At 24.3% G+C, this 24,522-nt stretch overlaps 6 protein-coding genes across 6 annotated transcripts; 3 read left to right on the top strand and 3 right to left on the bottom strand.

Moving 5' to 3' along the window:
- Nucleotides 1–3,246, bottom strand: MKS88_005573 (multiple RNA-binding domain-containing protein 1; the record flags this gene model as incomplete). Its single annotated transcript, XM_067218848.1, has 1 exon — nt 1–3,246. One exon carries the CDS (start codon nt 3,244–3,246, stop codon nt 1–3), a length of 3,246 nt encoding a protein of 1,081 aa, XP_067070783.1.
- Nucleotides 3,247–4,702: 1,456 nt separating this feature from the next.
- Nucleotides 4,703–7,013, top strand: MKS88_005572 (meiotic recombination protein SPO11; the record flags this gene model as incomplete). Its single annotated transcript, XM_067218847.1, has 8 exons — nt 4,703–5,057; nt 5,208–5,239; nt 5,495–5,663; nt 5,818–5,904; nt 6,125–6,175; nt 6,401–6,533; nt 6,677–6,736; nt 6,911–7,013. 8 exons carry the CDS (start codon nt 4,703–4,705, stop codon nt 7,011–7,013), a joined length of 990 nt encoding a protein of 329 aa, XP_067070782.1.
- An 821-nt stretch (nt 7,014–7,834) lies between these two features.
- On the top strand, nt 7,835–8,257 carry MKS88_005571 (uncharacterized protein; the record flags this gene model as incomplete). Its single annotated transcript, XM_067218846.1, has 1 exon — nt 7,835–8,257. The coding sequence occupies one exon, from the start codon at nt 7,835–7,837 to the stop codon at nt 8,255–8,257; it is 423 nt and encodes a 140-aa protein (XP_067070781.1).
- A 1,401-nt stretch (nt 8,258–9,658) lies between these two features.
- MKS88_005570 (DNA-binding chaperone) lies at nt 9,659–12,847 on the bottom strand (the record flags this gene model as incomplete). The annotated part of the gene is made up of 1 exon (XM_067218845.1): nt 9,659–12,847. One exon carries the CDS (start codon nt 12,845–12,847, stop codon nt 9,659–9,661), a length of 3,189 nt encoding a protein of 1,062 aa, XP_067070780.1.
- A 5,184-nt stretch (nt 12,848–18,031) lies between these two features.
- MKS88_005569 (perforin-like protein 2) lies at nt 18,032–21,349 on the bottom strand (the record flags this gene model as incomplete). Its single annotated transcript, XM_067218844.1, has 1 exon — nt 18,032–21,349. The coding sequence occupies one exon, from the start codon at nt 21,347–21,349 to the stop codon at nt 18,032–18,034; it is 3,318 nt and encodes a 1,105-aa protein (XP_067070779.1).
- Nucleotides 21,350–23,801: 2,452 nt separating this feature from the next.
- MKS88_005568 (cell traversal protein for ookinetes and sporozoites) lies at nt 23,802–24,359 on the top strand (the record flags this gene model as incomplete). Its single annotated transcript, XM_067218843.1, has 1 exon — nt 23,802–24,359. One exon carries the CDS (start codon nt 23,802–23,804, stop codon nt 24,357–24,359), a length of 558 nt encoding a protein of 185 aa, XP_067070778.1.
- Between the last annotated feature and the right edge of the window lie 163 nt (nt 24,360–24,522).

The raw sequence follows: 24,522 nt of genomic DNA, 5'->3' as shown, positions 1-24,522 counted from the left end.
TTAAATATTTTCCAAATTTCCCAGAAGCTTCCTCTTCTTGGATTCACTCATTTCGTTGCTTTTTTTCATCTCAAACAGGGCTTTTCTTTTAGCTTGCTCTGATGTTATTACATTTTTGTTGTTTTTATTACTTCCCCCTTTGTTTTCCTCCTCTTTTAGTCTATCAAATTCGTTCATGTTTTCTTCAAATATGTAGTCATTTGCAAAATCTATAATGAGATGTCTTCCATACAAATGCGTATGTTGTAAGGAATCAATAGCTGCAAGACATTCATTCTTTGACATATATTCAACAAATGCATAACCCCTACTTCTATTGTAAGCATTTTTAGGAATTCTAACGCTTTTAACATTTCCAAAAGTTGAAAATAATTTTCTTAATTCTTCTTTAGTCACTTGAAAAGCTAAATTTTTAACAAGTAATTTTTTCGTAATTTTCTTTTGTTCCTTAATTATTTTTTTTTCTTGATTATTTTTGTCTGATTTTTTTTTAATTCGATTACGAGATAAACTCAACTCCAAAATATGATCATCCAAACGTGTAGCCGTTAATTTCTTAATAGCTTCAATTGCTAACTCTTTATTTTTAAATTCTGCAAATCCATATCCTTGGGACAAATATTTCTGTTCTGATAAAACTTTATTTTTATCATTCCCTTTTTGAGATACAGCTTTTTTACTCTTTACAATATTGCAAGTAATAAAACCTTCTAATTTTTCAAATAATTTTTTCAGATCTTCTTCTTTTGTATTAAAATTCAAATTCTTGATATAGATGCTGGCATGGGTAATCTCTTCTTCATCACTAGATTCATTTTCATATAATTCATTCGTCACATGTTCATGCAATTTCTTCGTTTCATTTTCTGCTGTTACATCCTCTGTAATAGTAGTATCATAATTATTTTGCACTTTACTTATGCTACTACTAATTTCATTTTCTTTTTTTTCAAACAAATTCAAAGGAGCCCATTCTAAATACAGTGGTAATTTTTTATATCTTATATAGGAATTAGAAATGAAGGCTTTTTTTGCATTTTCCGAATTTTCAAATTGCATTATGGCTATATTATTATATGGTGAGAAACTAAATTTTCTCAAAATTCCATACTTCTTAAATAAGTTAATTATATCATTTTTATTTGTATGCATAGATAAGTTTTTTACTATTATAGTGTCATCGCTTCGTTTATACTTTATGACTTTCTGTGAATCGTTTAAATCGTTTGAATTGTTAGAAGCACCATTTGGAAAATTTTTCCCCTCCTCTGATTTTTCTTTTTCTTTTTCTTTGACGCCTCCATCCTTGTTGTCCTTTCTATGTTCTATCTCATTTTCTTCTACATCTCTTTTCTCATTTCCTTCATCATTTGCATCCTTTTTTTTGTAAATTTGCTCAAAGGCTTCCAAATATATCCCCTCCTTCTTTATCCAATCTTTCATTTTATTAATTATGTACGTCTCAGTTAAAGAGACATTAACTGCTATGTTTTTATCCTTTATATTTAATACGGATTCGCGACTACAATTATTTTCTTTACAGAAATTGTAAATGCTAGCATTAATATCAGTGTATAGAACGTTCCAGATGTTTTCATTTTGACAATTTCTCTTTTTCTGAATTTCTAATATTTTCTTATAAGACGTTTTAGAGTCATTGGATAATTTAATGAATATGTTATTTTTATTTTTTTCTATATTTTCATAATCTCCTAATTTTTCTTTTGCATATTTGACACGTAAAATCTTCCCTCTGTAGATTGCATTATTTAAATTTTCCTTAGCCCTCTTACATGAGCTAGGAAACATAAAACTAACAAAAGCGTATGCCTTTACATTTGTAAGGTCTCTCTTTATTATTATATCTTTATGGATATCATTATGGTTATCATTATGGTTATCATTATGGTTATCATTATGGCTATCATTATGATTATTATTATTACTAATATTACTGTTAACTAGATTTCTTTTTTTTTTTTTTTTTTTTTCATCATTCTTTTCGTTTAACAATTTTATAAAGAAGTCATCATTCTCTTTGTTGCTTCTCTTCTCATTTGGATTTATATCAAGAGTTTCTTTTTTCGTATTCTTAAAAATTTTTACATCTACCGTAGGACCATATTTTTCACATAAACTTTTTATATCATGTTCATCTACAGGTGGCAAGTTAAAAATTAGAATTTTCCCTGTATTCATATTTTCGCTATCGTCATTTTCTGTGTCATTGTCCACCTGTATGTTTTTCTTTATGCTGCTTGCTTGTTTATTTTGATCGTTTTTTTCTTCCTCCTGGAATAAACTCTTTTTCAATTCCATTTTTCTTTTATCATTTTCATCTTTTTTTGAAATTTCTTTTAACCAATCAAGGGCATTTTCCTCCTTTACCATAGGGTTTATACATCCGTTGCTCTCAGCATTTGTTTCGGCGTTGGTTGATTCATTTGCCCCTACATCTGTACAATCATTTTCTGTGGTTTTCTGCTCAAGCTCCTTTTTATTTCCCTTTTGGGTATCATCTTTCGCATTATTTGTATCCACCTTTTCCATATGTGCCATTTTTTTTTTCTTCTTCTTATTTTCATTTTTCTTTTTGTTTTTTTTCTTCTTTCTATTCTTTTTTGCGTCGTTAAGACCTTCAATTGCACCTTCCCTCGTATTATCGTCTAAAAATAAAACATGATTTCTGGTGGTATTCATACCTGCCTTTGTTTTTTTAACTGGAATCTCTTTATTAATATAATTTTCGTTTTGTATAGTTTTTGCAGATGTGTTACCTTTCATTTTCTTAATATCTTCCAATTTATTTCGCATATATAGGAGTAAATTTTTATTATCATGTTTTGCATTATTTTTTGTTAAAAGGGGGGAAAAAGCATCTTCTATAATTATTTTACTAGTATTAATATAACTATTATTAAAAGATTTCTTAAAATTTTCACAGTCTATATTGCTAATAAATCCTATAAAACAGATTTTTCTGGACTCAAAATGTTCTTTATTCTTTACTATTTTTTTCCTTTTCATTATTTTTATATCTGTTATTTTAAAATCGTAATTTCCTTTCATTTTAAAAAAATGCTTTTTTAAATCAATTTCATTCATGTACTTTGGAACATTTTTAATAATAAGTCTTGTTTTGTCATAAGTTAATTCATTTTTAAAACGTTTGTTATTGTTCTCTCTAACTACAACTGTGTTACCACTATCGTTGTTGTTCATGATGGGAATATTCTGTTCAGTCATTGCTTCTTTCGCTGGATCTCAAATTATTTGTTGATTAATCAGACGACGTTTATTATTGCATTCATATATACATGTTTGCTACATATGCGTACATGTAGGTATATCTACATAAGCATATATATATATATATGTATACATATACTTTTCAAGAATATATTATTTTGTTATTTCGCTATAAATGAACACAATTCTTGCTTCACAATACTATATACATATAACTGATAGGGGAACATTTGACTCTTTTTTTTTTTTTTTTCCCATTTCTCATTATATATATATATATATATATATATATATATATATATTTCCTTAATTCACTTGTTCGCTTATTAATTCGAATGTTCACTTTTCACGTACTAATTTTCTTATTAAGTTTACTTCTTTTGATATATTCCTTTCAGTTTTTACATTTTTGATTTTGTTCCTATTTTAACTATATGTTCCCTAACACGTGCGAAGTGTTCATATGTTAGCTGTATGTACTAATATTGTGTATGCGTACAATACATGTATTTATTTATGAATGTATTCATGTATCTATTAAGTAAAATGAAAAAAAGGAATTTTCATTCAGCTTAAGTAACCTCCTTTATATATTATAAACATAAAAGGAATACTATTCTTTGTTTTTGAAAATTTAAGCTTGTCAGGTATTTCGAATAACAGAAAAGAAATAAAATTATTTCATTTTTATTTTTTTTTATATGTTACCATTATGTTACACTGCCATTTGATGAATTTGTTAACCAGAACAAATTTCAAGATAAACTTACTAATCTCTTTCATATATTAGCTTCGTAAAATAAAATAAAAAGAATTGCACTATATTTTCCATCTATGGTCTTTATACAAAAATATTTTGAACAATTGACAAAAGATGGCAAGAATAATTATAATTCAAAAAGAAGAAAATTGCCTTTTCTTTTTTTTTTTTTTTTTTTTTTTGATGTTGCACTGTTGCAAGTACATAACATTTATAGGGGGGGGAAAAAAAAAAAAAAAAAATGCGTTCTCACGTTGTCTGAATAGATAAAAATTATTGGAAAAAAAATTTTTGATTTTATATTATTTCTTATTTGTATCGTTAGTTTGAAAAAATTATAACAATATAATAAAATATAATATTATATAGTAAAAAAGGAATGAAGGATAAAATACGTATGTAATGGTTAAGTTGAATTATTCGCAACATTTTTAAACATATAAGACACATACGCTGCTATATGAATATATATATTTACATATATATTTATTTATTTATATTTATATTTATTTATATTTATTTATTCATTTTTATTTTTTTTGCTACCCTTTTTTGCTAATTAATAATTCGTTTTATGGTGCTTGCGGGATAGAAAAAAAATGGGATACTTGTGATTATGTGTCTTCACATTTTCACCAATTTTTTAAAAAAATTATGAAATTAATTTACCTCAAGTATATTATATCTCACGAAATGCATCCCAATTTAGGCGTAATAAATTTATTAGAAAAATATATCTTTGATTTCATTTTAAAACTAGTTGACAAAAAGAAAAAAAAAAAAAATTTATCAAAAGGAAAAATTATTGAAACAACAAGATTATTTTATATTATAGAAATAATATGGACAAATATAAACGACAATATCTATACAACATTAAGACAGATATTTTACATAAATCCTCAATTATTTATATCACAAGAAGTATCAAATAGAACTATTGGGAAATTAACGAAAATTATTAAAAAGCCAAGAGAGCTACTAAATATATACAATTCACCTAAGGGAATAATTAGAGGAAATATTCTCCTCAAGGAAACAAATTTTGGTTACCACTTTTGCAAATTGATTTGTGTTCGCACGTTCACATATACATGCTTTTGTACAAGTGCACATATATATATATATACACATATACATGTACATATACATATATAACTACCAACGTTCCAACTATATGAACATGCTTCTATTTTAGGCACATGGATTGACTGCATGAACACTTTTGAAGTCTGAGGAAAAAAGATAATTAAGATAACTTTTCTCCATTTTGAAGCATAACGTGTTTAAAATTTAATATTTATTTTTCCCTAATACTAATAATTTGAAAAATATACATACTTTCTTAGCTTATTTTCACGTTGCATATCTTTATGATTTCTATTTTTGTGTTTACATTGTTGTACGTTATATATTCTATTATATACGCTCTATTATATATGTTCTATTCTACACAATCCTATCCTGTTTGTTGTACCTTTGCAGGAAAGGGGCCATTTAATATGCCCATTTGGCGTGCCTGATATAGTAATTTCTCCTGATGTGAAATATGTTTTGATAGTAGAAAAAGAAACAATTTTTTATAAATTACTTCAAAGTAATTTCATAAATAAATATGGACCCTCAATATTAGTTACAGGAAAGGGGTTTCCAGGTCCTTTTTCATGAAACAGCAGAACGAATAAATAGAAGTATATTGCGGTGCATGTACGTGTATGTAGCTATATTAATGCACACATGAAAATACATATATATATATATATATATATGTATGCGCGTATGCGCATATGTGCATACCATTTTTTCAGACATTAACACGAGACAACTTATATCCAAAATTTATAGAAGAAATAAAAACCTCAAGTTTTTTTGTTTAACTGATTACGATGCTTATGGTTAATTGATATTGAAAATAGGCATCAAGAATAACAAAAAATTTGTTACTATATATGTATATATGATATATAAATAATTTTTTTTTTTTTCTACATTGAAAATAAAGAAGTATAAATGTTCTGACATGTTAATATGATATACATATATATACAACTTCAACTTCAACTTCAACTTCAACTTCAATTTTTTTTTTATTTTTTTTTTTTTACCTATGTCAAGGTCTTAACATCGCTTTCACCTATTCCTCAAAATATGAATCAAAAGTTTACTGTTAGTAACATCAATAAAAAAAAAAAATCGCTTTTATTTTTGTAAATACGAAGATATTTATCTTTCATTACTTTTGCAGCTTTTATTATTATTAATTTTATTATTATTAATTTTATTATTATTAATTTTATTATTATTAATTTTATTATTATTAATTTTATTATTATTAATTTTATTATTATTATTATTATTTTTTTTTTATTTTTTTTTTTTAATTATATGTAGATGTAGATGATATATCAATTGACAATATATGCTGGTTGAATCTTTTTGCCCCAGACGAAGCCATTAAAAAAAAGGTTTTAAAGGATATGGATCTTACTAAATTGACCCCAAAAGATATCCAAATATTGCACAAGTTAATATAATAATATTTGCATTAACGCGATGTATATGTATATATATATATATATATATGTATTTATATTTGTCATAATACACATATACATACACACTTGAGCGATAATGTGTTCCGTTTCGATTATATCTTTTTTTATATAGCATTAGCATGAAATTAAAAAATAGTACCAAATTATACACAGCTGAGATTAATCGTTGGATGTAAGTGAACAAAAAAAAAAAAAAAATATTTGTTTATATGTTATGTGTACCTATACATAAGTATAAAAAAATAATAATAATAAAAGACGATAATATACACATTAAAATAGGTTGCAATTGTGTAATTTTTTCACTTTTTTCTTCTTCTTTTTTTTTTTTTTTAAATGTTTTAAGAGAATACGCCAACAATATGAAAGATTCAGGTGTAAAGTATGAAATAGATGCAATCTCAGATATTGAAAAGCATTTGGGCTCAAGAATTAAAGAGCTTTTATAAATATATTTATGAGAAAAGTGTACCACTGTGAATCTATTTATGTAGACCTGAAAATAAATGTACACAGTTTTACTGTTTTGTTTATTTAAGTTTTTTTTTTTTCTTTATTTTATATCAATTTATTTTATTTTTTTTAAAAAAAATTATTATTTTAAATGTTCATTTCTCACTCAATGGTTTAATAAAAGCTAAGTTGTGATGAATTAATTTTTTCCATAACTCACGTGAGTATATACCCATTTATTCCTCAAAAAATGTATCATACATGTGTATATTTAAATTGTACACCAAAAAAAAAAAATAAAAAAAAATAAAAAAAATAAAAATAAAATAAAATAAAAAATTTAGCATAAATAATTCATTCCTTAATAATAAAGTAAAATATGTAAACTGGCAGATAAATAACTAAACAAAAGATAAAAAATTAAGCACACAAGCCAGTGATAGCTTCAAAAATTTAAACTTGGAAAAAAAGTATAAATATTGAAGAAAAAAAACAAATTATAAAAGCAGCTATTTTAAACATCTTATGAAGATTTATTAACTTATGACGTACTAGAAAGTGTTAATATTTTCATCAATATATAATAATTTTTTATTTTCTTAATTGAGAAAAGCAAATATTGTGGCATGATAATAAATAAAAAATAAATAAATGGTTACACACATATTTATATATATGTAGAAATAATAATTAGTGCGAAAAACTATAGATTCTCTTTTAAGCAATTAATATATTGCTTAAAGTGCACATATTTCATTTCATTTTCTTTTCATTTTATATCTTCTCATTTTCCTTTTTCCGCCTTTATGTTCATATTATGTTGAAAAACTGTTTCGAAAACCTATTTATATTTTCTCAGCAGTTTTTAAAAAATTATTATAAAATTAACTATGAAATGCTAATCATTAAAAGACCATGTTTTAACAGTAATATAATTCATAAGGAACACTGGGGGGGGTATCATCATATTAATGATGTACATCTGCATTTTTTAAAATATAAATTTAGCTTTATATTAAATAATAGAATAAGTACAAAGAGAAGAAGATATTTTAAAATACGGAAACATCAAAAGAAGAAGTACAAAAAAAAAAGAATGGGCTTATCTACCATCCCATGGATACCAACAAAAGAAAAAATCAGAACATATAAATTACCAAGACAGAGTAAACTAATCAATAAAAGATTCATGAGAGACAATAAAGGAGGTCGAAGATATCGTTTGAAAAAGCAGCGATGAAACGGACAAGGTATCATACATGTGTTAAGTACCATCATTTGAGCACGCTTTTATTTTGTTTTGATTTATTATATACATGTTTATATATATTTATGTATTTATTTTGTCATTTATTTGGTTGTTTATTTGGTCATTTGGTTGTTTATTTGGTCATTTGGTTGTTTATTTGGTCATTTGGTTGTTTATTTGGTCATTTGGTTAATTATTTGTTTATTTAATTGTTTATTTAATTGTTTATTTAATTGTTTATTTAACTGCTTATTTAACTGTTTATATAAATGTTTATTTATTTGTTTATTTATTTGTTTATTTATTCGTTTATCTAATTGTTTATATATTTGTTTATTTGTTTATTTATTTTTTTTTTTTCTTTTTTTCTGCAAACCCTTGAACAAATATGACTCTTTCCGCCCTTCTTCCATGGAAAACAAAGACGGTCTTTCCCTATATGTCCCTTTTTACTTTTGTGTACACATTTTTCTTTTTCTTTTTTTGTTGTTATTAAATTTATATTTATATGTATCTTTTTTCTATCTTTTTAACATCTAATTTGTTTTATTTATAATTTATCTTATTTTAATATTCAAATTATACTTAAAACTGAAAAAAAAAAAAAAAAAAAAAGTTGAAACTTAATATCTAATAAAAAGTATGAAAATTCTGTTCTAATAAAAAAAAAAAAAAAATTTATAATATGATATGACAATTTTAATTATGAAAATATGAAAAAAAAAAAAAAAAATGAAAAAGGAAAGATTAAATATGAATTAAAAGTTATAAAAGGTGTATAAATAAAAATTTAAAACATGTAAAAGTTTTACAAAACGTTTAAACACGTAATTCATAATAAATAAATAAGAAATGGTATAATTTTTTAACATACATTTCGGATAAAAAAAATGAATAACAACGCAAACGTGCACATTATACATATATATATGAACATATTTAAGCACATGTAATATATATATATATATATATATATAATGCTTAATTTATAAAGAATGAATCAGAGCTTGTAGTCAACTTTCGCTATTCAGCTATTTCAGAAGTGTGCAATTTTTCCCTTTTGGTCATTTACAATAACAATTATGAAGATGTATAATATTTACATGGTTATTTTACATTATCCTCATTCACCTTATAGATATTCCACACTGTTTTTGTCGAATTAATCATTTTTATTTTTTTTTCCCCTTCTACGTCATACATGGTTACGTTATCCATAATATTTATATAACTCCCCTCATACAGAATATTAATAATAACAATGGTAACATGCACATTTTAAAAAAAAAATTATACATATGCGCAAATGTTTGCTTATTAAAGCAGATAAGTAACAATAATAAATAATATATATTAAAAAAATAAAATCCTTTTTAAAGTGTCCTAAAAAACTTATTTTGCAGATTTCTTAGCTAATATCTGAGCTCTTAATGTTTTCATTCTAAATATAACTTCATCAATTGATCTAGTTTTTATTTCAGAAGAAACTAATCTTAATCTTTCTTTTATTGGTATGGATGCAGGATATTTCATTAAAGCTTTTTCTAATAAAAATTGTTCTTCGTGGGTCCACGGTTTTTTTCCTTCAATATTATTATTTCCATTTATATTATTATTTAATTTTTTTCCTTCTGTTTCTACTTCTTCTTCAGCGTTTGCTTCTTCATTTTCGATTTTTGATTCTCTTTTATCTAAGTTATCGTCAATTTTTTTCATTACTCCCTTATTCTGATTCTTGAAATGATCAAATGGCGTTTCTTCAATTTTTGTACTCAGATTTTTTAAAGTTTCATTCTCAAACATTTCTTTTGCTTTTTTTAAAACTTCTTTAACATTTTTGGTTTTTATCGTATTTGTTATAAGAATCCATCTGTTTTTGGTACCTCCTGGGTAAGCTTTCAGAGCTTTGGTAAGTAAGGAAATTTCATTCGTTGTCCATTTGCTATTTACATCTAATTCTTTGTTTTTTTCAAAATTTTCATTATTCCTTTTTTCATCATTTGTACCGTCCTTTTTTTCAACATTTCCGTAATTATCTTTTGAATCATGGTTAACTGCATTCATTTTTTCATCTACATCTGGTTTTGTTTTAATAATATTATTTCTGATCTCCATTCCTTCCGAATAAATATTACTTTCAATATTGCTTCTTAAATTGCAACCCTCTTGGGTGTTTACTTTTTCTCTCTTTTTTATAATACAATTAAAATCCTTTATATATTTTTTAAATATTTGTATTAACACTTCTATATTCTTTTCATCTAATTCTACACTTTTTAGATGACCTATGAACCCTGTACCTTTACTACTACTATAAATACCATCTGTGTTGTTAGAGATATTATTTTTTCCAACAGCTTTTTTATATTTATAATTTTCATTATTGTTCTTCTCCTCAGTGTTTGTTTTAGAATTATCATTTTCATAAAACGGATGTTCCTTTTTATATTCTAAATTGTTTAGTGTTTTATCCGAATACGATAAATTGCTATCCTTTATCTCCTCTTCTTTTTCTTCTTCGTTTTTGATAATAAAGTTTGATATGCCACGATCAGTTCGATCTACTCCTGAGTTACCATCCCTGTAATACTGCGCACTACTATGTGTGTACATATCACTACCATCAAAATTATTATTATCATTCTTCTTATTATTATTATTATCTCTACCAATACTACTACTATTAAAACCACTGTGATTCTCCTCTTTATTATCATTATCTCGTTTCAGCATAGTTACATTTTTACTACTAGTTATACCATTTTCATCTATCGTATCAATATAACACATATCACTATTATTTTTTACATTGTTTAATTTGTTCTTCTCATTATCGTAGTTATTCATCTTTATGTTGTTAAGCAGATTTCCGTTTATACTGTTAGTAATAGGTATTTTATTATTTTCATTATTTACCGCACTCTTTTTTGCATATGAAAAATTATTTAATTTGTCGGAAGATTTATTATTCAACTTTTGAATAGGAGATAATACATCCCCTTTTTGAAAATTAAAATTTAAGAATACATAAATTTCATATATAAATTCACATAAAGTTTCAAATGACAATGTAGCTAATTTTTCCTGTATCAAATCAGAATTCACAAGATTTGATAATTTAGTTATACATACAGATTTAATATGATGTTTCCATATTTTTAAAGCAGCTTTATTATCCTTATTAATCTTTTCTTTTGAAGAAACAACCTGAGTATTTGTGTTGTCTTTTTTTAATTCATTTATTAATAAAGAGTCGTTTCTTTTCTTCTGTTTTTCTAACATGGCTAATTCTTTTTTTTTTTGTTTTTCTAATTTAATTCTCTTATTTTCAGCAATTATTCTAGGATCATTATTATAAGCTAAATCGACTAATTTGATAATTCTTAAATTTTCGGCTCTTGAGGCTTTTTTCTGAATCTTTTTATTTTCTCTTTCCATCCATCTCCTTTCTTCTCTACATTCAGCCTCCTCATAGTCATATTCATTTTGATATGAAAAATCCCTCCAATTAACAAAATTATACCAGAAATCATAAAAATATTTTACACTTTCTATATGTGTATTTTCATCTCCTATATCGGGTACAGGCTTTTTAGCCGACCATTTTGCATTTCTTTTAAAAACTGGTCTTAGAAACTCATAAAAATTTGAAGCTTCTTCTAATTCAATTAATGTTGGTATATATTCATCAAAGGGGACAGAACTATCATATTGTTTTCTCAAAATTTTATCTGATAAAATAGTATACGAATCTTGAATTTTTAAGAACATTAATTTCTTTTCTTCTTCTGTTAATTTTTCTATATTATACTTTTCCATATAATATACCAAATCCTTTTTTGTGTCTGTATTATTATCATTTTTATTATTTTTTTCTCTCTTCTTTTTTTTTTCATTTTCATTTAAAAAAGATGTACCTTTATTCTTATCTGGGTGAAATATTAAGATTAATTTTTTATACGTTGATTTAATGGTTTCTAAATCATCCGATTCATCTACACTTAATATTTCATAAACATTTATATTGTTATTTATACATTTTTTAACCAAATTTGAGCTTTTTTTTAAACTTTCTTTTTCTTTTCTTTTTTTACTGTTTTTGTCATCATTTACCATGTCATTGTAGGTATCATCATGTTTTTTTCCTTTTTCATTTTTCATATATCCATCATCCTTATTATTATTATTATTATAGTTGTTACTACAATTATTGTTGTTGTTACTGTTATTGTTATTACCGTTATCGTTGTTATCACCGCCTTCCGCCTTTTTAATTTCATTTATGTAATTTATTTTATCCTTATATAAAAATATTTCATCAATATGCGTATATCTATTATTATCTTTTGACTTTTTCCTTTTTTCTTTTAATAATGCAATTTCATATTTAATATAGAACATAAATCCAGCTGCTTCAATTTTTTTTTTTCTTATGCTTACACTGTATTTTTCCGAAACATATGGAAGAACACTAAGTTCATTTGCATATTCTACATCATTTTTTGCATTAATGTTTTTTATACATAGCATTTCTTCATTTTTTTTTTGGAATTCATTATTTGATAATTTATTATCAACCATTTTGTTCGTTGCACTACGTACATTAAACGAAGGAAAATGGACTGATTAAATGGTGCCAATAAAAATAACCAAATTTATTTTCTCGAAAAAAAAATTACTTCAGCTTTTATGTATATATTTAAATTAAAAAGGAATGTAACACCATTAATGTATGCATTAAAAGGGTGTACATATATATATGTATATATGTTTACCTGCACATTAATATATACATTTGTTCATGTATGCGCGGGTTAACATATATGTGTTCCCGCATATATCTGTTTACGTGTGCTCATGAATTTCTTTATTCTTTATAAATAATAGTTTTCATCGATTTTAAGTGAAAATGTGCACACAAAATTAAACATAAACTTATACATAAAATTAAAAATAAACTTATACATAAAATTAAACATAAACTTATACATAAAATTAAACATAAAATTGTAATATAAAAATGTACTATAAAAATGTACCATAAAATTGTACCATAAAATTGTACCATAAAACTGTACCATAAAATTGTACCATAAAATTGTACCATAAAACTGTACCATAAAATTGTACCATAAAATTGTACCATAAAATTGTACCATAAAATTATACCAAACAATTAAACCATAAAACTGCTTAATTCACTAATACGAATTTAGTGTATGAACATTTTGTGCTTCCATTTCACGTACTTACATATATGTGTATATATTATTTTATGTATTCACATGTTACCCTCCATCTGTATATCATCAAAGAAAATATGCATAGTAACAATGACGTTAATATAATGAATATAATTATAGACTCAGTTAAAATATATAAATAAGTGATATACATGTAAAGGATTATACAGTAGGATGCTTTAAAAATGTATATATTCAAATTTTATATATAATAGCTATAAATTTACAAAAAAAAAAAATTAAAAGGTATTTTCTTTCTTACTTTCCAAGCAATTTAAGAAATGAATAATGTAAGGGAAATACCAATAATGTACATAAAAAGAGTTAAATAGTTATGAAAATGTTATAATTACGTACATATGAAGTACATAATTACGTACATACGTAGTACATAATTACGTACATATGTAGTACATAAATACATAGTATGGGCACAAATACGTACATATGATGTACATTAAAACGTATATAGAAAATACATAATATACATATGAACCTATTATCACTAAATTTTTAAAATATGAATACAAGGTTCATTACAAGATATAAAATATAACAGGATAAAATTAAGAATAACGAATATTGAAGCATATTATAAACAAAATATATGTATTATATACATATATATGTATATATATGTACTTGCGTACGTATATTAAAAAATTCCTTTTGTACGTAAAAATAAAATGTCAACTGATTAAAGAGATAATGTATTTTATTTTGTAAAAGAAAAAAAAAAAAGGAAATAAACCATAAATAAGAAAAATATAATATTAATATATTTAATTTTTTATTACTGTACCATGAATGGGCGATAATGCAGATTATTTTAAGTATTTTTCTCATTCTCTTTTCTCGTTTATGTATTTTTTTGACATAACTTTTATTATTTATCGTTGTTATTTATGTATTTATATATATATAATTAATTTGTACGTTTTAATATATGCATATTTTATGTACGAATGTTTATATAATAAAATCTACATTTTTATAATTTTTAATTTTGTGCAATTTTTTATTGTTATTTTATCGAAATTTCTTTTTCTTTTCTTTTTTTTAATACCTTGGTTTTATAGGTTTTTTTTCTCAAAATATAAATACATTTTTTATTAAATTTGACATAGGATCAAAAGAGATTGATGAAAAAATGGTGTATACGTTTTTATGACGTGCATATAACTGATATTAAGAAAATGTATATCTTGTAAAACATACAAATCATAATTATCGTCTAAGAAATAAAATTAAGTAAATTCAAAATTAACGCTGATTCTTCATTCTTGTCATTTATGGTGAATTTTATTAAATGCCTATATGAAACATTCATGTAAATAAATAAATAAATATATATATATATATACACATACATAGTGAAAATAACGAATAATTGAACTGTTGCTTACACAAAGTCAAAGGACTCCTTAAATATCATGTAACTCTTATTTTTTTTACGAATTGAATTTTCAACATGAATTTTATCTGTTATTATTAATATTATTTTTATTTTATTTTTTTGTCATATAGGGTTTGTAGAATGTTTTCATTATTTATGTTTCATTATTTATGTTTTATTATTTATGTTTTATTATTTATGTTTTCCTTAAATGGTTTATTTTAAAACATATTGAGTTACATAACATTTTGAACATCACCAAAGAATATTAGTGCAACTTGTAAATAATTACTTTGATAATTTAACAAATTTATGACCACTTATATGTGGAGAAGCATCTTTTTTTTCATTCTCATTTTATGTGTACAGTACATTATTTATATGCCCATACAAACTAAAATTATAAATGTTTCCTTTTCATTAATTAAATAAAGAACAATAAAAGTAAAAGATTAAAAATATAAAAAAAAAAAAAGGAAAAAAAAAAAATATGTAAGACAAACATTGGCTGAAAATGTCCATTTTAAAATATACTGCAAAACATTTTGTAAGCTACTTACGAATAAATGATTTATATATTTTTTTTTTTTGATCACCTTATAGATACATACAATAAAAGTGGAAATCATTTTTCACAAATTTTGGTTATAGAAGGGAAAAAGATTACGAACGTATTAATACAACAATTCTTTAGCATAATTTTATTTTAAACATGTTTTTTATTTTTAAGGAAAAAATTGAACTCTTTCTTATTTTTTTCATCCTAATGAATGAGAAAAAGCCTTTCCTTATGGCACTTTTGTATGTATATGTATATGTGAGAACGTCCATATATATATCTATTAATTTAATACGGTTAGATACAAGTATATTAAAGTAATACCCTCTTAAAAGCTGAATTTAATCTACTCCCTTTCTACCAAGTGTACTATTTCATTTATGTTATTTTTCCCCACACAGGAAACAAAGCTCATGTTTTCGTTTATAAATGGTATTGTCTACATAAAATTCTTTTAATAGTTATTAATAATATGAATAATATATATTAAAAGTAATTATTAATAATTATTAATAATTATTAATATTTATAATTATCTTTTATTTTCCTACTTGTACATATCTTTCAATTATTTTGTTAACAACTTTCCGTTACTAGAACAAAAATGTGCAGGAGCATATATTTACTGGACAACTTAAATAGCGTTAATGTAGTATTCGCTATATTTGCTGCAAACAGTTATGGTATATGAATAGTTCCTTTTATTTCATCTAACACTATAAATACATTACTTTTTAAGAGTAAACATACAACGGAGGAATATACAATATGGGTATATTGAAAAACAATCAAGAGTAATTAATTTCATCTTTTTTATTCGTTACCTTTATCCTTATTTTAAAGGTCATAATTGTATGCAAGCATACAGATGCACACACATTTATGCATATGTATATGTGTCTACAAAAATTAGCAAAAGGCAAAATGTAATTTCTTATATATAGTAAAATCCTTGATAAAAGTAAATCATATACAACATATATTTTTTATATATAAAGTTCCACTTTATTTTTTTGTCCTCCATATCAGTAATATTTTGTTATTCTTGGAACTAAAAAGTAAAATTTCATTTTAAAGAAAACAGAGTATTCTTTTTGATGCGTTCTTCTAATACTTCCATTTGAGACGAAATAATTTTTTCTATCCATATTTATTATTTATTCCGTTCGTTTTCTTGTATTTATTTATTAATTAAAAACTTATATATATTATAACAATATTATGTATATATATACTATAAATTATACCTTAATTTTGATAAGATGGCGAACAACAGCTATATTAGGAGTACACAATATAAAACAAAAAATATTTTATTTATTAATTTTCTAAAGATATTCTTAATTCGGATGTAGTGTTCATTTCCCATTACCATAAATATATATATATATATATATTCATACGTTAAATATTTAAAGGTAATTGATCTTTCCTCTCTACACCATTTTACAATAATTAATAAAAAATTAATATCAATATTTTGTAAATTACCCTTTTTATTTCAAAGTTCTATAATTAAAAGTTTGTTTATTTTGTTTATTGTAAATTATATTTAACTACATATTATATATTAAATTTGGCTACTCCGGGAATCGAACCCGGGACCTCTTGCACCCGAAGCAAGAATCATACCACTAGATCAAGTAGCCTAAGGCATATTTGTGCACAATTATACTTTAAATAATATAAAGAAATGTATACATTATGAAGTACAATTTTACTTGCGTAAATCTACATGCAGTGGCATATGAAACTCTCTTTCATTTTTATATTTGCCCTTTTTTCTCTTATTTGTAATTAGCTGCATACAGAATTCTATATATAAGCGTTTTTGCACATATATAACTCATTCATTATATGACCATAGCCTATAAATTATTTAGCAACATCTATTTATATTATCGAATCTTCGATTAACAGAAAGTTTGAAGGTACTTGTGTTTTTTTTGATCTTACAAATATATATATATGTATATTTATATATATATTATATATTTATATATACATTATAAAACAGTTTATCATCATTTGACTTCTTATTAGTATTTTTTTTAATGTAAAAAATGAATGTCATCCAAAAAATTAACATGTAACAAAAAGGAAACGTTAAAAAATGTTAAATCATTTATATATTTGTGATAAATAAAACGCTTTGCGTAGTTAATAAAGAGATCATAAATATAAGGTATTTAAAAATATATATACCTGTCAAAAAGAATTATCAAAACTTATATAATAACTTTTTGAAGGGACTAATAAAATTTTATGCAACAAAAAGGGAAAAAAGGGTAATAAAATGAATTAAAAATGTATCATTTTATTTCACATATTTTATAGGTGAAAATTATATATATTGAGCATGGGGGAAGAACTAACAAGCCTATAATGAAGTATAAATGGGTAGATGCACGTTGGAAGGACATGTGTACATAAAATGTATATATATATATTTATTTATTTATGTGTATACGCATGCACTGACTAAAGGTCAAATATAGCACAGAACAATAAAAAGGAAGGGAAATTCTTAAAATAAATTAAAATAAAAATAACGAACAAATATAGATTTACGCATAATGAATATAAGTCTTATTTGTTTGTGATCGACAAACAGCTACGATACCTAATGAGTGTTTATCAGATCTAAAAAGAGATAAATTGGTATCCATTCCTATTCCCTTTATTTTGCAACTGTTAGATTTCTTTGAGCAGTGCGTAAAATTACTTCTAGTTTTTGGAAAATTTGTATGAAATTCTAAGGAAAAACCAAACACTAAAGTACTATTTTTGGGACAAGTAAAATCGAGATAACCGTCTTTTTTATAATTATTTGTATTAACTTGATCCATGTTTCTTATTTTGCTAAAAGTTTGTATATCTTCTAAACCTTTTGTTGATTTGTCTATACAGGCAATATATATCATACTTTGCTTAAATTTACTATTTTGTAAAACTGCTAAGCAGCTAGTTTGACCAGTACGGCAAGGATATATGTCTACTTTATTGGCAGATGATGAGCCTTTACCTTTCATTAAGGCAAAGCCAAATAGTATAACCATATTACCAGGACATGTTGCTGTAACTTTAGGAGATTCTCCTTGTTGTACTACTTGTGCAATAAAGTCTAGTGGTCTTTCAGAACATAAACCCCATATCCTCATATCTGAATAATTATTTTCAAATCCATTTCCACTACATGATTCTTTCAACTGTTCACAGATAGTTATACCAGTAGTTTTATTCAATTCTTTGTTTTTATAAAAATCTAAATTTAACGAAAAACCCATCACAAGACTCCTTCCTATGGGACATGTTAATAAACCAGGAGGAGGACCAGCATACAGTTTTTGTTCGGCCTTTTCAAGATATTCACCAATAGACAATACAGTTTGATTATATTTTTCTTTATCAAATAATTCAATTCCATAAGTTAATCCATAAAAGGTTAATGCATCATTATATGCTTTTATCATATTTGGGTCATCCATAAAGAAACTGAATGGTAATAATTTTGTTCTTATTGGCATGGAATTTTTATTAATAGAATCAACCCACTTTTCAAAAAAGGTAGAATCTTCCACATTTAAACCTGGATTTCCCCCAAGAATAGATACACTTTTGGATGTACGAAATTTGTTTAATATTTTTTGCGTTTTTTTATTATATGATGACGATAGACCCATTTGGTGAAAATAAAAATTAAAAATAGTTTTTACATTTACATTTTTATCTTTCATTTTATTATATTCATTTTTATCCATATTCATTTTTACTGTTATTTTACCTCCCAAATAAATTTCATGAGCTATATGTGTACCATGGAGCTTAAAAAAAAGCATCCATTTATTAACATTTTTTTCACATTCTGTAGTGTTTAATTTCTTGATATAATATTCATATGTACACTCACTGTTTTCTTTTAAACCATCAAAGGTGGAAGGTAAATTCTTCAAAGCGTTTTTAAAATTATCTGTAAATTTCCAAGTTTTTGTAATCGGTATTCCAGTATGATAACGTAAACAATATATCTTCATCAAAAATATGACGGAATTTTGAACATTCAATTTTTTTAGTGCATTTTTATATTCTGCTGATGCAGAAAAGGAATAGGGGAAATAGGATGGTGTGCTCACTTTAACATCTGATGATAGTTCTAATTTATACTGCTCTAAATTTCTTATTTCTTCTACATTTTTTGATTGATTACAAGAATGCTCAGGAATTATCCAGGGGCTTAATCGTTGTTTTTTTTTATTATTTTTCTTTATAATTCTCCTGTTTTTGGTAACATCGCGGATGTTATTGTCACTACCACTGCTACTGTTACTATCTCTATTAGTGCTACTACCGCTATCATTTCTTTTGTCACTGCCACTGCTACTGTAACTGCTACTATTATCATTGAAGCTCATATCTTCGATATTTATTTTAAGCACTGGTCCTCTAAATCCTGGATCAATATTTAAAGTTGGATCCCCTTCTGGGTTCCCCATAATAATATCATAACCAAGACCCAAATATTTTATGGAGAAATCTATGTATGAATTATGAATTTTATCTTTCACTAGTTCTACATCATTTATATCATTTTCTATCATTCCATTATCTTCTACATTTGGCTTATTTTTATCATTATTCCTTGAATCTTTATTGTCCATATCTCTGGCAATTGCATCTTTTAAATCTAGATCTATAGAATCTTCTTCCTTTTCTATTGAATCACTTTTTTTAAAAACTTCTGTTTTATTATTTCTTAAATTATCATTACTTTCAGGCTTACATTCATTTTTTAATATATTTTCTAAATCATTATCACTTAAGTAGGAATATGTTTTATTTTTACTTTCCTTTGCAATATCGCTTTTATAATCGGTTTGTTTTATAGATTCAGTATTGCTACTATTAGGAACTGATTTTTCGTCTGTCTGATTATTTAGGACATAATGTGCTCCACTATGATATACATTTTCCGTTTCTGTTTTTTTATTATATACTGGATATTTTATTTGGATATACATTTCTTTTTCGAAATATATATTGTCCTTATTGTTAGTGTTATTATCTGAAGAAATTAATTCTTTTTTTTTACCCTTATTTTTGAGTTCATTATTTTTACCTCCTTTATTTATTATGAAAGCGTTATGAATACTAATATTCTTTTCTTTATGTTCCTTATTTTTTTTGACATTGGGTTTAGTGCTTTCAACATCCTTAATGTAATTAAAACTTTGAAATTTATGGGGTTTCAGTTCAATATATTTACTTTCTTTTTTTGAAATTGTCCCATATAAATATTTTTGCATATTTTGTTTATACTGTTCTGTTGTGATGTTGAGCATGCTATTATTATAAGTATTTTTATGATTTAATAATTCCTTATTAACTTCTTCTTTCAACATTTTTCTAGAACTTTGTTCTGCTTCTGCTATATCTGGGTTCCACGATTTGTCAAATTTTCTGCTTTCGTTTATATCTTTAGATTTATTTGTTGTATTATCATGCTCATTTATAATCATGAAACTAGAACATGTTCCATTAGATTTTGCATAATTTTTTTCCTCTTCATGCAATTTTGCATTTTCATTACTATTTTTACTAGTATCAAGAAAAGCTTTTAAATAATATTCTTTTTTATAACCATATAATGGATTGATAGATAATGAACTATAATTATTTACCATTCTTTTATTTTTACTGACGGAATTTAAGCCCATAATATAGGATTTTTCATTGTTCATAAAATCCGAAGAGTTCGATTCTCCGAAATTATTTGTGTCATCCTCATCGTAGCTCAGAAAATTTCCATTTATTTCACATTTTATATTATTTTTTAAGAAATTTGCTAAAAGCAAATGGAAAATTAGATATTCTAGAGATATTCTCATTAATTATAATTATTATATTATATTTTTTCTATTTTTGTCTATATATAGAATTATAGATTTATTACATAAATGTCCATGTTTTGTTTTTTTTTAATTTTTTGGTTCCCTTATTACAGAAAAATAGCTTCAATTTTTTGAATGATATAATAAATTAACCAGAAAAGTAAAATTTGATAATATTTAAAATAGAATAGGTTTGTATGTAGCAAAAGCGCTTTTCAATTAATAAAATATAAACATTGTATTTCGACAAAAAGAGAAAAAAAAAAAAAAATTATATATATATATATATATATATATATATAAAGAAAGATTAAACTTTAATTTTTTTTCCAAATTGGGGAAGCTTATATGCTAATTACCTTACAAAATACGTAAGACAAATGTATTGAAGTATATATATATATGTATTAAGAGTATTTAATAAAAAAGCTATGTTTTATGTAGAAAATAGACGAGTTTAATTTCCTATTTGTTATACAAATTTACGATATTGATTATTTAACTTATTTTGTTTTCATTTTATTGTTAAAAGTCATTATTAGTTATTTTTCTTTTTGAGAAAGAAGGAAAACTTGGAGAATCCTTAAGCACAATTTTTTTTTTTTCTTTTAAAAAGCATTGTATTATATAAAATTCCACTACGCGTGTACACACTTCTTTCTATTTTTTTTTTTTTTTTCCTAAAGAAACACTGTACTAGTTGAGACTCTATTTTGTGTGTATGCACATTTTTTTTCTTTTTTTTAATTTTTAAGAACTATGTTACAATAAGACATTTATTTAGCAGATAATTTTTCTATATTAAGAAAAATAAGGAAAAACAAATGTATCTTATTTTTTGGGTGTTGATATTTCCTATATGAAGAAAATACATTTTACTTGGTTTTCTTTTTCATGGTCTCGTTATAAAATCATGTTGTACCTAATATTCCATAAAAAAAAAATAAAATATACTCAAAAATATAGCAACGTGCGTATACTTTATTTGGTAAATTTCCCTTCGTAGTATAAAAATAAACAGAAAAGTTTTAGGTTATCTTTGTTAAGTGTATATGCATTAATACACGATACTGTGATTAAGTCAAAAACATGTATAAATTATGCGTGAGGTATATGGTATATTACGCGCCGTTCTCACATAAGAATATAAATATTTAAATGTATGTACATATAATGGGTGTTAAAAATGGAACATTAAATGGAACTTCACTGTAAATTATACTAAAATTGGTACAAAACATTACTCGTTGATATAAAAAAATTTACAAAGATTTTCATGTAAAATAAAGAAAAAATGTAGGCTGTTTTTTATATCATATATATATTTTTTTCAATTTTGATGATATGTAAAAAACTAAGCTCTCCGTAAACGTTTAAAAAATTTTATCAACTTGAGTGTGTTAAAAAAATAATACTAACTGTTGAACATTAAACGTAAATTTTTTAACATACACATTTTCGCTAAAAATGAAGTTATAAAAAAAAAATTGAGTTAAATAAACACTTACATACATATATATGTTTATACGTTCAACTTTTACATGGCAAAAGTGGCATCCCCACATTTAAAAGAATAACTTTTCACTTACACTTTTACTCATAATCTAGCTAACAGCTTTGATCTTTAATTGTTAATATATTTTAATTTGTCATCATGTGATAGTTCTGAGCAGCTGAACGATGACAACCATTAAATATAGAAAAATCCTTGATAATTTATAGCAATATAGTTTTTTTTTTTTTTTTTTTGTGCATGCAGAAAATTTATTTTACTTCACACCTTGATATAAAATATGAACAGTTCATAAGAATAAAATTCATGCAAAATTAAAACATATATAAGACGTATATTTAATTAAAGGTACTATGAAATATAAGTTTTTTTTTTTTTCTAGCTTTTTTTTATTGACCCTTTGAACTAAATGTATGACATGTTAATAAAAAAATCAGTAAGAGAGCAAAAAAACATCGAGAGTTCTTTGAATGTTGTCTTTACGTGAGCAATAAAAAAAAAAAAAAAAAGAATGAAAGAAGCTATAAAAAATTAAAAAAATTTGATCTTTAAAAAATATTTTACTTGCTGTCTGGACTCTGAAGTTGTGCATGTAACTTTAGCTTTTATGTTTATTTTATATTTTTGTTTTTATTTTATTACAAATATTTTTTTTTTTTACACCATTTTGTTAACAAATAAAAAAAAAAGGAGAAACACACAACATAAAATATTGTTCTTAATTTTAATTTGTAAATACCATTGTTTTCAAATAAAAGATTTAATTTAAATTGACATCATATTTGAATAAAAAAAATTTGTAACTGTCCTTTTATGATTACACTAATTTTATCATTTTGTTTTATGAAATAACTTTTATAATATATATTTTTCCAATATACATTTTTACACACTTATCATTTCACTTTATACAAATTAAAAATAAAATAAGGAAAAATGAATAAAGTACAAAGATTGTCCATTATTTCTTCCCTCCTAGTATTTCTGTGTTTTGTAAATGTTCTTTGCTTAAGGAATAAAAATGGAACGAGTGCTTCATCATCTCTTGAAAATGGAAGTGAATTTTCTGAACGTTTAAATAAAAGTTTTTCCTCATTCATTTCTGAATCTGCATCAGTTGAAGAAATAGGAAATGAAATAGCCGATAACATTGCCAATGAAATAATTAGTGCATTGCAAAAGGATTCAGTATCATTTTTACAAAGTGGATTTGACATTAAACGTCAATTAAAAGAAAATGCTAAAGTGGTGTTAAAGGAAGTATTAAAACAAGGATTGGAACCAATAGAAAATATAGTAGCTGATGCTGTTAAGCCACCACACACTAACCCGCAAGTATATCATTTATTATCTCCAGTATTGAAAACTCTCTTTAATAGAATGGAACAAGCAGTGCACGTAAACGTGCCTGATGCGATATGGGATTATGAAACAGAGGAACCATACGAAGGGGAAGAAGTTGAAGGTCAATATTCAGATGATTTTTTTAATTAAGATAAATTTATACGCATTTTTAACATGAAACAAAAAATAAATCATTCATTTGAATTACAATGATGCTTTAAAGGGCTTATATTATAACTGTATTATATATATACATATAAAGAGATAAGCGCAGTTATATGCCACTTAACACACTGATTTTTAATTTTTTGTT

The sequence above is a fragment of the Plasmodium brasilianum genome, chromosome 14 (assembly GCF_023973825.1).
Source record: "Plasmodium brasilianum strain Bolivian I chromosome 14, whole genome shotgun sequence".
Classification (NCBI taxonomy): Eukaryota; Apicomplexa; class Aconoidasida; order Haemosporida; family Plasmodiidae; genus Plasmodium; species Plasmodium brasilianum.
This window is presented reverse-complemented; position numbering and strand designations above follow the sequence as displayed.